Raw genomic sequence first — 12,930 nt, 5'->3', positions numbered from 1 at the left:
TTTCCTTAAGTAACACAAAGATGAAAAGAAGGAGAATTACTACTACTACTAATGATGATAATAATGATGATGATACAAACTGTACTGAAGTTTAAGGGAACAAAATGTAGATAACGACTAAATATGGAAAAAGACTATTATTTTGAAGCGTCATCTCGTTTCCTGCTATGGTCACGTGGTTTTTCAAGATGGCCGCGCCCACAGCGCTGTAGCAGCTGATTGTGTCCATGCGAGCGGGGTTTAAATGACAGTTGAGGAGCAGCAGGTTACAACTGACATCCCCGCAGAGAGACAGAGGAGTTTCTGAAAGGCTGTCCCATCCTCAGCACCGCCAACATGAGCAAGCAAGAAAATCTAATCCTGTGAGTACTTCCTTCTTTGTTTCTCGAAACAAACTGCCGCTTGTTACATTGTTACATTTAAGGTTAGCATTTTGGCTGTTTAGCCGTCTAAAAAGTGACCTTATGAAACCCCCCGTTGTCATTGTTATGAAACATTTCTTCCTATTATGGGTCAGTTATAGAAACACAGGCCTCATTCCTTAAAGCTACGTAATCCAATGCCAGAGCGAAGTCGCTTCCTCTTACAAAAAAACAAAAAAAACTCATTCAGAAATCCAGCAGTCTAATAATCTCTTGTTCATATTTAGAGATGAACTTATTTTGCAACATGAATGAGTGCTTTAAGCAAATTCTGTGGATCGTCTGATAAATTCGGCAGAGCTAATAATGTAAAAGTCTTATTAATCTTTTGGTTTGTTCTATTTAACTAGCTTCAACTCCGAGAAAGCCAGGCGTCATTACAAAACGTATGACGCCTTTTGTATGGCCTGCTTTAACAACGTGCTAACCTTATTTACAATCAATATTGTATGGATGTAATAATGGTGCTAAAGATACAGAGGGCTGTTAAAAAATAAAAAGAAAGTTTATCCAGGTCATTTTACTTTAAGTCAGTTTACTAAAAGTGAGTGATAGTGTCAGCTGAACACAAAAAAAAACTCCTACGGTTCTGTCACTCTAATGGGAATAGTTTTTTTTATTCTGACATTTTTACATATAGTGTGGAAGCTGAAGCATCTAAATGATCCCATACAGAATCCATGACAAACTCTGATAGTGTGTTTTTATAACCCACACGTTTAATTCTTAAGAGTCTAACAGCAGACTTGCATCTTTTAAAGTTAAGTGTAGCAAGCTAAACATAATTGGCTATCTGTGAAATGTTTTTGTGGTCCGTCTAACAGTTTCATGTCAGAGTCTGAATTAGATTAAGGTTGTGATACATTACTGATCCATCCTAAGCACTCCTGTATTTAACTGTCATTTCTCCTGCTGGGAGAAGATAAGAGAGCAGAGGACTGTTATCTCCCAGAATCACTCTTTTGGTGAATGCCCTTCAGCTGGATGCCCAGAGTGATTGCAGGGGAAAGGGAAGGGTGGGCCTTTATTTTTAGATAACTCAAGTTTGCGGCTGTATTGTAAAGAGGTTATGACACTATCAGCTAAGCTCCATTCCCTCAACTATGTAATATAAATTGAAATTGCCAGTGTGCTTTGGCCATGCCACAAATATCTTAAAATTCTGTCTAAATTTGTATTATTTTTTATTTTTCGATTTTTCGATTCTAACATGAAGTGCTTTCTACCCAGCCCCAAAGACTTTCCTCAGCTAAAGAACGACACATTCCTGAGAGCGGCACGAGGAGAGGAAATCGAACATGTCCCAGTCTGGTGTATGAGACAGGCTGGCAGATATCTACCAGGTACAGGCTTCAGATCAGTTCTTTCGTCTCTTGTTTCTGACATGAATAGTAGCACTGTACTATCAAATGTGCTACACTGATTACCCTTAATATTCGTGATCATGTTTTCAGGTTTCATATTGTAGTATTTCACTTTCTGCATGACCATAAGCATGAGATTCACATCCCTGATAACCACTAACTCCCTGTTATTGAGTCTTAATGCTGATCTGTAGTGTTTTTTTGTTTTTTTTTTTACTCTAATCTGCAGAGTTCCGTGAGTCCAGAGCAGGGAAGGACTTTTTTGAGACATGTCAGTCACCAGAGGCTTGCTGTGAGCTCACTCTGCAGGTACAGACCTGGATTCACAGGGGGGAGAAAAAAAAATCTAATTTCACAGTGTTAACATCAAGTCAGCAACACCATTATGTGGTGTGAGATGATGGAGTGGTTGTTACACCACCCACAGGGTACCAACAAGAATAACTTATCCCAATTTTTTTTTCTCTCTCCCCCCCCCCCCCCCCTCCAGCCTCTGAGACGTTTTCCCTTTGATGCTGCCATAATCTTCTCTGATATCCTAGTTGTCCCACAGGTAAGTCTGTTCAGACCAGGCTCAATTGCTAGCATGTATAAAATGTTTACAGCTAGTCTTTTGCTATATTTTTGCCAGATGTACAGTAAAAGAGGTTTTCTGTAATCAGAAAAATATACATTTTGTGAGTAGAAAGTGTGTTTAGGGTTTTGACGTTTATTAATATTTAAATAACCTCTGACATACAGTACAACCAGTGTCTGCTATGTCTTCAGGAATGAGAAGAATTTTCATGTGTGGTAACAAATGGCTATGTATTGATGTAATACATGTATGTGATGTCCACATGTTTTAATTGTTAATTTAACAAATTACCATTAGTCAAGTATTAAGTATTAATTTTTCAGTTTGGTTCAAAACCCCCAACAATCAGATTACCCCCCTATGACCAGCACTTGGCGACAGTGGGAAAGAAAAACTCCCTTTTTAACAGAACAAAACTTCCAGCAGAACCAGGCTCAGACTGGTTGGGGGTGAGGGGAGGGTGACTGTACAAAAGACATTCTGTGGAAGAAATAGAGAAACGGTGTTCCTCCACAGTGGACGCAGTGTCTCAAAATGTTTTTGACAAAATAACTCTTTTGATGACACTATTAATTAATTAAATAACAAGATATATTTTTCATCTATTCAGGTGTCCTGAATCTGTTTTCCACTCATTCTCTGTACAGCTGTGACCCTCCCTGATCCTTCCTTTATACTCAAAGCCTTCTTCCTGTTAGCTGGGAGTTCTTCCTCCCCACGCTTGCTATTATTTTTTTTCTTAGAACATCAGTTGATAGTTGGGTTACCCTCTTTAATATGTCTTACAATATAAAGAGCCTTTGGATGGCTTATGTTGTGAACAGAGATGGGCAGTAACGCGTTACTGTAATCTGATTACTTTTTTCAAGTAACGAGTAAAGTAAGGGATTACTATTGCAAAAACGGTAATCGGATTACCGTTACTTTCCCGTAGGAACGCTGCGTTACTGCGTTACTAAAACCGTGATTTTTTTTTTTTTTTTTTTTTTTTTTTTTTTTGCAAGAATGTCTCATGACAGTGACGTAAGCGAGTGCAACGTGTGACAACAGCTGTCTGCAGATCAACAATGGATCATATATCGAGTGCGGGAGAGAGTATGAGCATCAGAGGCGGAGCCAGACATTTGAAACACCCGGGGCTTAGCCCTAAAGGGTAGTAAGCATGTGGGATTTTTTTTTTTTTTTTTTTTTTTTTTTTTTTTTGGGGGGGGGGGGGGGTTAGAAATGACTGAAAGATTAATTGGCTCTGTTTTGAGTTTTGTTCAAAAAAGAATGACTTCATATAGGGAAATATATATATCACATGTGCAGGACACCTTAAACTAGTTTTTTTATTAAGCAGCAAGGCAGAACAAAGTCGGGGCTGTATCAAGACACGAGGACTAAACCCCGATTCAACCAGACCCAGAACTGATCCGGAATTAAAACAGGACTGCAACAGTTCAAAATCAGGACTACCGAGGACTTAACCAAGACAGAACCAGAATCAGAACTAGATGATAGTAGCACTAAAAATCATCATAGACCTGCACTACACTTGTTTTTTTTTTTTTTATTCTACCAAAGTCCACTATTTAGATTGAGAAAAGTTTATATAATTATTTAGCCTTGTTGTGCAAACAAGCCTGCATAACTTAATAAATATAGAATTTGAAAAATAGCAAACCTAAAAAGAAACACTAGGTACGAGATACATGAGGACCTATGATACGGTGATACTTTTGGTAAACAACCATTTGACTGACATGTGTGTCTCACCTGCTCTTGTTCCATCTCTGTTCTGTCCTCATTCTCCATCTCCCTCTCTGTTCCTCTCTCTCCCTCTTTGTGCTGATAATCATCAAATATACAGTTGAAACCAGATATTTATGTACTCTTCAGATTAGGGCTGAACGATTATGGAAAATAATCTAATTGCGATTTTTTTTTTTTTTTTTTTTTTTTTTTTTTTTTTTTTTTTGCCCCAATATTGCGATTGCGATGCGATATGCGATTATTTTTTTAAGGTCTTTGTCTTCTGTATTATTAAACAAAGACAAGCAATACATCATATAGTATGGCCAATACTATATTACATTAATTTTAAACTGTTCTTTCCTGGAAGACAGACCTCTGTTATGATGACATGAGGTGATGCATGAATTGATGACTGACATTTTTATTTAACTTCTTCAATCACAACAGTATATTTGAACATACACAATAGTTTATTTTTAGCTTACAAACATCTGAGCATAAAGTGCTGACAAGGAACCCTGGTGTAAACATTAAAATGAAAGTCAGTACAATGTGCAGATTGCAGAAATATACATAAACAAAATCAGTGGCTTTACCACACTCAGTTTTTCGACATCTGTGAACTACTAGACAGTCATTCAATTAAAAAATAATATTAAATAAATAAAACTAATAAATAAAAAATACACACATCTTACTGATCTCTGCAGTCAGTAACATTACACATAAAGTGCAAACATAATAGCAATTGTATAAACACACACACAAACACGCCTTTAAAATTTAAAGGCGTGAAATTGGACGGTCTAGCCTTCTGAATCAGAAGGCTAGTTCTGATTAGCGTCACCGCTGTCTCGGTGGAGTTTAATAAACTCGGCCGTCTGCTTCTTGCTATCTAAAATATAACCAGACACTGGTGTAAATTCTCGACTGTCTCATACTTCTGTTTAATAAGTTTTCTGTTTGACGTTTAGTCAGCTGTGTGAAAACCAAGGAGGAACCCACCCGGGGGATTAATAAAGTTTTATTTTATCTAATCTAATAATTTTAATCTCAGCCAAACCGATTTACTCACGAACAAACAAAACACTGAAAAAAGCCCAACAATAACATTTTTAGGTTGTCTAAATGACTTGTATATTACGTTTAACCCGAGCAGCGAAACTCCGCGGTGATCTGAAAATGATGTGCCGGGAGTTGTGCCGTTCTCGGCCGCATCAGTAACCCTCGAGCTCCCGGCTAGCTGTCGAGCTGGTGGGTAGCAGACGCCTCTGAAAACGTCAAAGCACTTTTGCAAATATGGGATATCTTGATAAACCGAGCAGATATTCGATGTTTACACAACTACTTTCTCGCCTGAAAATATGTTAAAAGTTTATTTTGTGACCCAGAAAGATTAGTATGAGTAATTTTAAAACTTAGTAGCGGCCGCCATTGTTGGAAACTGGAGTTTGGCTGGGATATGAATTCTGGGATATGGTAGTAATTTGGACAGCCTTCGGCGCGTCGCTGTGACGTAATCGGTCTACAAATGCGGCCTCAGGAGGATGCAGCCCATGAATTTGGACATGTCCAGAGTATAATCGCAGCCTTTGCGGTTAGAAAATTGCACTTGATCATGTCGCGATATTATCGCAAATGCGATATATCGTTCAGCCCTACTTCAGATCAAAACACAAACACTTTTTTAATTGTAACATCAAATCAGACTAAATGTTTATTTTTTTAGATTGATAAATATAAAAAACATATTTGTTAACTTTAAGAGTAAAGAGAGAAACTGTCTGTATTTCTTAATTGCAAATGGCACCAAATTGTATTCAAACTGAGCCACACTTATGGAGCTCCATAGTTCTTTTCCTGGTGTTTTGGTTGACATCTCTTGATTTTCCCATGTCAAAGAAACAGGCTCTGTGTTTTGCCTTATATGCATCCACAGCTGTGCCACCAATTTACTCACATGGACTCTACGAACCTATCAGAAGCTTCTTCAGCTCAGAATGGAATCGTCTGGAGTTTCTTATTAATTAACAAACTTAGTGTACATGTACTCCTAAATTTGATCAAAGTGATAAAAATAGACAGCTCTGTCTCTCTTTATTCTGACATTTAACTAATTCAAAAGATATTTCAATATTTATCTAAAACAAAAGTTTACTCTAAATTGATGTTGTACAGTAAAAATGTTTTATGTTTTCTCCCTAAAGTGTATGTAAATATCTGGTTACAAATGTGAATATCCTGCTGTGTACTGAAATCCCTCTTGTTTTGCATAGAAATATACTGAACAACATACAAAGCATAATATATAAAATAACATTTACCTGAGTTTTTTCTTTGAAAGAAGCCTCTAATGTCCATTCTTATATTTCAGTACATAACTGAAACCGATTTAGTCGGGGAGGGTAAGAACTGAAAATATGAAATAAACACACGTAAGATAAGACTCTATTTTTAAAAAAAAAAAAAAAAAAAAAAAAGCATTTGTTCGGCTTTTCATTTCGCCATTTGTTGAATAACTTGAAGAGCAGGTAACGTAATATTGGTCAAGTGATCAGTTTGATATCAATCTTTCGTGATTCACCGTCATATTTACATTATTTGTACGGTATGAATGGTTTGCTTTGGTATCTGGTCAAACTTAAGCTCTCCTTAGTATGGCTGGCTCCGTTTCTCCAACAGCGCACTCACAGGCGGCAGCTGCCCCGCCCCTTCGCTCAGTCGCTTAGTGCCTGAGCTCGGATCATACCAATATCAGGGGGGATTCACGCACAGTCGTAAATTCCCACAGTGTGCACTATGTGCTTCGAATATTGTCTGTACTTTTTGTTTTATACAGTTGTCAGCCAGGCATCTAACTATGAAAAAAATTACACTCCAAAAGACTCCGGGCTTCTGACAAAACAACCCGGGCTTAAGCCCAGTAAGCCACCCCCACGCTCCGCCCCTGATGAGCATGCAGCATTTAAAGCTTGGAAGTACTGACCTTACTTTGAGTTTGATTCCATAAAAAGTGACAAAAACATTAGCATCTGTTGTGCGTGGGAAGAAAACTTCTTTTTACTCCGAAAAAAACCCCTAAACAAGCTCCGAGTGCGCAACGACGTAATGGGAAATTCACAGAGAAACTCGCGGATTCTTCCACTGACTGCTGCGCCACACCTGCACTAGAGCACACCTCCGCCTACCCTACTCCTGCTTTACAGGTGAAAATAGAGCAACAGGACTGCTAGTCTTTGATTTTATTTACTTTCTGCTGTGTTTTACTTGCATCTATTTGAAAGACTGAGTGTAAACACACAAAATATTTTATTTTATGTGCTGGAATGTGCAGAAAATAGGTTTAAATGTTAAACTAATTTCTTCAAGCCAGAGAATGGTGCATATAATTTAATTTTTGCTTGATGCATAAAGTTAAAAGATTAAAACTGATAAAACAAGTTAAAAAAAGAGACTTTTCCATTTGATTACATTTTGTATGATGGATTATGCAGAAAAAGTAGAATTGGGTTGACAGATCTATTGCTTTATCACCTATTCAGGTTGTAAATCGTGTTTTTAAAAGTAACTATGTAACTAAGTAATTAATTACTTTTGAAAATAAGTAATCAGTAAAGTAACGGGATTACTCTTTTGGGGAAGTAATCAGTAATTAGTTACTGATTACTTTTTTTCAAGTAACTTGACCAACGCTGGTTGTGAACACATCATAAATAAAATGAGGCCTGTGATGGACTGGACACTGCATGACTGAAAGCAGATATATTAACTTGTTTGGTTTGTCTTTGTTTCTTCTTCCTCCCTCCAGGCCATGGGTATGGATGTCCAGATGGTTGCAGGTAAAGGTCCAACATTTCCAGAGCCTCTGAAGGAGCCAGAGGACCTGCAGCGGCTGCAGGTCAAAGTGGACACTGCCAAAGAACTGGGCTACGTCTTCAGAGCCATCACACTGACCCGACACAAAATTGAGGGCAAAGTGCCACTAATAGGATTCAGCGGGGCTCCGGTTAGGCGCGCACATGTTTAAACATTTATAGAAAATAATGCTTCCATATTCTAACAGCTCTCTGTTCATCCACAGTGGACGCTCATGTCCTACATGATAGAAGGTGGAGGCTCCAACACTCACTCTAAGGCAAAGCGCTGGCTGTATCAGCACCCCGAAGCCAGCCACATGCTGCTGAAGATGCTGACAGATGTGATCGTGGAGTATCTGCTAGGACAAGTGGCAGCTGGAGCTCAGGTCAGACTTCCTTGCTTTCTGTGTCTAAACAGACTTCCTCCATTATGATGTCACTATATATAAATCTTTTTATCTTTAGCTTATTTTAGTTTCCCTTGAAAAAAAGAAAAGATGTAATAAATAAATTAAAAAAAATTCACAGGACAGAGTCAGTGTAAGTCATATATGTTTGAGTCAAGGACATAAATAAATGCTGACAATCTCTACGTCAGTGCAAAATACAGCTGAGGCAGCACAAATTATTCCAGTAAGTTTACCCAATCCTGCAATTTTCAGTATTTGTACAGAACATAAACAATGGTGTGGGTGTGTGGTCCTCTCTCCCCATGCTCCCTTATTTCCTCTTTCCCGTCACCTAGCCGATCGATCGTAGCAGATGGCTGCCTCTCCCCGGTGCCTTCGTTCTGCAAGAGGTTTCTTCCCGTTAAAAGGGAGTTCTTCCTCTCCACTGTCAACAAGTATTGGTCATAGCAGATCATATGATGGTTAATATTGCACAATCTTTGTCTTAAAATATCTTGACGGGATTTTTTTTTTTTTCTTGAGAACCGGTGCTGCATGAATAAAACCGGACTGAACTGACGTAACAGCACCATCTTTTAACTGTCTCATTAATCAGTATGTGTCAGCGTAATGCAGACTTGAACAAATGTGTCCAATCTGAGACAGCGACAGAGCTCCGGGTCTGTGTGCTTGCTTGAACGAAGTGCTTTTTTTTTTTTTTTCTTACAAAAGAAGAGAAAGTACTGAAGAAGTGTGACAAGTCTATGAATGTAGCAACAAAGTCAGTTAACTGGCAACAGTGACGTAAATTGAAGTGTTGTCATCACTGCTGTGAGTGGGAGGGATGTCAGTCAGACACGCTGAGACAGAAAATGTTTCCAAGTTAAAAAAGAAAAGTGGTCAGCACGGTCGCCTTTCAGGTTTCAGGTATTTTAATTCATATATTCTACATAATACAGCAGAAAAATACTCAAGTTGAAGGGATTTGAAGTTGTAAGTGAAATGTTAACACAAAGACAGCCCTTTTAAAGTGTTATATTTCCTTTTTTCTTTGTTTTTTATTTTATTTTTTTTAACCCCACTGCTGGGCGCCGCACCTGTGAAATCCCAGTGTTTATAACAGTGACGTCTTGGGTCACTCTCAAAGTGTCACTGTCACCATTCACACAATTCTTGTGTGTTTTTCAGGCACTGCAGGTGTTTGAGTCCCACGCCGGCATTCTGGGACCTGCGGAGTTTAAAGAGTTCTCGCTGCCTTACCTCCGAGACATCGCTCGCCGCGTCAAAGATAAACTGAAGGAGGCAGGACAGGATGTCCCCATGGTGAGAGGGACACCTAACAGATTCACACACAGACATTTGTCCCTCAGTGTATAATCAGAAACACATTTCCTCCATCCACACATGCGTAACACACGTGGACTTCTACACTTACACATCAGCATGAATGCACTGCAAAGAGAGTCACCTGACATGCATATCAGATGCTAAGCTTCAAACAACTAGTAGTAAAAAAAATGATGTTCATTGTTTTGTTTGTTGGGTCATTAGTAGCTGCTATATTTGTGTCAGCACTCGGCTCTATTCTTATTAGCACTGTGTTGCCTCCCTGGAGGGATCATTAAGGATTCATGCAGTGTAAGGAGAACCACTGTTCTGTTGGATCTACCTGCAGGTGGCAGCATTTCACCAACAATGGTTCCTGAAGAAGTTGATTTGAAAATCTGTTGTTGTTTTTGTGTGTGTGTGTGTGTGTGTGTGTGTGTGTGTGTGTGTGTGTGTGTGTGTATTTAGATTGTATTTGCAAAGGATGCTCACTACGCCTTAGAGGAACTGTCTCAGTCTAATTATGAAGTGGTTGGCCTGGACTGGACCATTGACCCACTATCCGCACGGTAACACAAAACGCACACTGGTTTGTCTTTGCATGCAGCACCAGACTCTGTGTTTTAATTGTAAGATTTAAACCAGCCAAACATTTTTGAACGTGAGCCTGAATAGAGAAGTAGCATACAGTGAAAAGCCCACACAGAATCTACAAATACTTGAAGCAAATGTAGGCGGTCATAGCAGTGATGTTGGGCGTGATGTTGGCCATTGCTGACCTCTCTCTTGTTGCTGGGCTGATCTATTCATCAAATGCTTAAACCGCTGGTTGAAGGATTAAGTCGTGTGTCCTCTGATGTGTATGTTTGTGAATTCAGGGAACGCACAGGAGGGAAGGTCAGCCTGCAAGGAAACATGGACCCCTGTGCTCTGTATGCTCCAAAGGTAACTTCCAATTTCACTGTGCTTTAAACCGACACATAGAAATCTGAAACTCATACTTAGGTAATTCTCATAAAAGTGACTTTCATAGGTTTTCATATTTAAGAAAACTTCATTTTGACCTTTGATTTTTGCCATTTGCTGTTAATGACTTTAACCTGCTAATCTGGAAAGATTTTGTCTTTGAAGTTTTCCATCTTTTGTGTTTTTTAAATGATACAACTTTAGTCTGACCCCAGACTGACATCCCCGGGTTGTTGGCTGTGGTGCTATCCACGTCAGCTGCTGTGGTCACAGAAACATCAGACTGCTTTGGCAATTGGATTATTGTCATCCCTGCAAACATCTGATTTTTCTGCTCAGTGTGGTGCACAAGATGACACCAAACAGCACAATGAAGACTTTTCTAATAATCAGTCACCATCTGCGGTGGTGATTAAAGAAAATAATCAGCTTGAAATATCCCTGTTAATTTAGCAGATCATCGTTGAATGTGTGATTTAAGAGCTTTTAATCACTATATATATATATATATATATATATATATATATATATATATATATATATATATATATATATATATATATATATATATATATATATATATATATATATATATATATATATATATATATATATATATATATATATATATATATATAAAAAAAGTATGAGCTGTTTCATTGAAGTCTATGGGTAACAACACAAACCTGTAATCTGCGGTGATAATCATAGGAACAAATTTTAATTGACTTATTTATACTTTGTTAAATAAGCACAAACTCCAAATGTATCAACATTATAGCTGCTAATTTTTTAATGTTTGTTTGAACAAACTGAAAAAAAGCCAAATTAATTGCAACCCTGAAAAGTCCAGACTCCTGCACCCTGTATCGTTACACCTGCCAAACATTTAAATGGTTATCTTCTGTTTTTTTCCCCTCTAAACTGTAAATAAGGAGGCTCAAACTTTGTATTGTTGGCCACATAGAGCCCACTTTGAGCTTGAGTGGGTCAGACCAGCCAAAGTCCCATTTCTGTCATTGTAGAGATGTTTGACTACACATTGACTCTGTCAGATATCCTAATATTAAAAAAAGAACAAGTCTATAAACACAGATGTTCTCTAAATGAACTTATAGGATATGATCGCTGGAAGAAAAGCTCTCCAGTCTCCTGGCAAAGCGATGACCTGAAACGTCTTTCTCTTGATTGTGGTGGCCACAGACAATCTGCTGAGATTAGCTTGCACTCCTTGTCCTGATTCCCTCATTATCATTCAGTGAGCATGTTCCCTCACATTTGCGCTAATTTCATCTAAAATGACACTGCACCACCTCTCTCACACACTCTGCCTCTCACACAGCTTCACCCTTCAGCTCACCTGTGCACTGTGATCTGGCGTATGTGTCACGTCGTGTCGCTGATGGCGAGCACAAACAGTTTTGCCTTCATTGTAGGAGATGATGTCTGCATTTAACTTCGGCCACCTGCTGTTGCCGTTGAGCGTCCTAGTTAAAATCAGTTTTACTGCGTGAGAATGCGTTTTGCCGAAAGAGCGTTATGTTGGATCGTTTCTTTGTGACGGTGACTGACGTGAACCTGCTCTCTTTCTCTTCAGGAGCGCATTTCAGACATCGTGAAGAAGATGTTGGAGGGTTTCGGCACAAGGGGCTACATCGCCAACCTCGGCCACGGCGTTTACCCCGACATGAAGCCGGAGAACATAGGTGCCTTCGTCGAAGCTGTGCACCAGCACTCCAAACAGATGATCAAACAGATATGAAGATAAATGTCTTGTATGAAGAACCAAACCTGGCCTTATGATGGTGATGCAAGAAAAATGTATAATGAGGCATTATTTTATTAAAAGCTCTAAACAGTAGTAGATGTGTCCATTTGAATATAAACAGGAAATCCTAAAACAAATTACTTATTTTTCAACACATGAAACACAGAGAATGCTTTTCCTGTTATTTTCAGAAGGAGGCTGATTTTCAACAAAGGAGGAGAAAAAATAACGTGAGGATATTAATTTAAGATGGAAAACATCCAGATCAGCATGTACTGTACATTCTCATCTGCCACAGCTCTCCACAACAAACATTTTCATTTTTTTTTTGTTATTATTTTGAAGACCAGATTTTCTCTTCAGCAGTAATGTTTTTTTGAGCAGGACTGGATTATGTGTTTGGACTGAAAAGGACTGAATGAGATTGTGTTTGTATTAATATTAGATCTAAAAGGTCTAAAGAGCTTTGACTAGTGGTGTGTACTATGAAGCGTTTTGATGTTTTTATTCTCTAAATCCAATCA

General features: G+C 38.5%; 1 protein-coding gene across 1 annotated transcript; it reads left to right on the top strand.

The window, feature by feature from the left end:
* The first annotated feature begins 165 nt into the window (after positions 1-165).
* On the top strand, positions 166-12,499 carry urod (uroporphyrinogen decarboxylase). Its single transcript, XM_082512643.1, has 10 exons — positions 166-362; positions 1,653-1,765; positions 2,016-2,095; positions 2,277-2,339; positions 7,909-8,106; positions 8,182-8,343; positions 9,535-9,669; positions 10,141-10,241; positions 10,551-10,617; positions 12,236-12,499. The coding sequence occupies exons 1-10, from the start codon at positions 337-339 to the stop codon at positions 12,398-12,400; spliced, it is 1,110 nt and encodes a 369-aa protein (XP_082368769.1). The 5' UTR covers positions 166-336; the 3' UTR covers positions 12,401-12,499.
* Positions 12,500-12,930: the final 431 nt, after the last annotated feature.

The sequence above is a fragment of the Aulonocara stuartgranti genome, assembly GCF_965226115.1.
Source record: "Aulonocara stuartgranti genome assembly, chromosome: 18".
NCBI classification, from domain to species: Eukaryota; Metazoa; Chordata; class Actinopteri; order Cichliformes; family Cichlidae; genus Aulonocara; species Aulonocara stuartgranti.
This window is presented reverse-complemented; position numbering and strand designations above follow the sequence as displayed.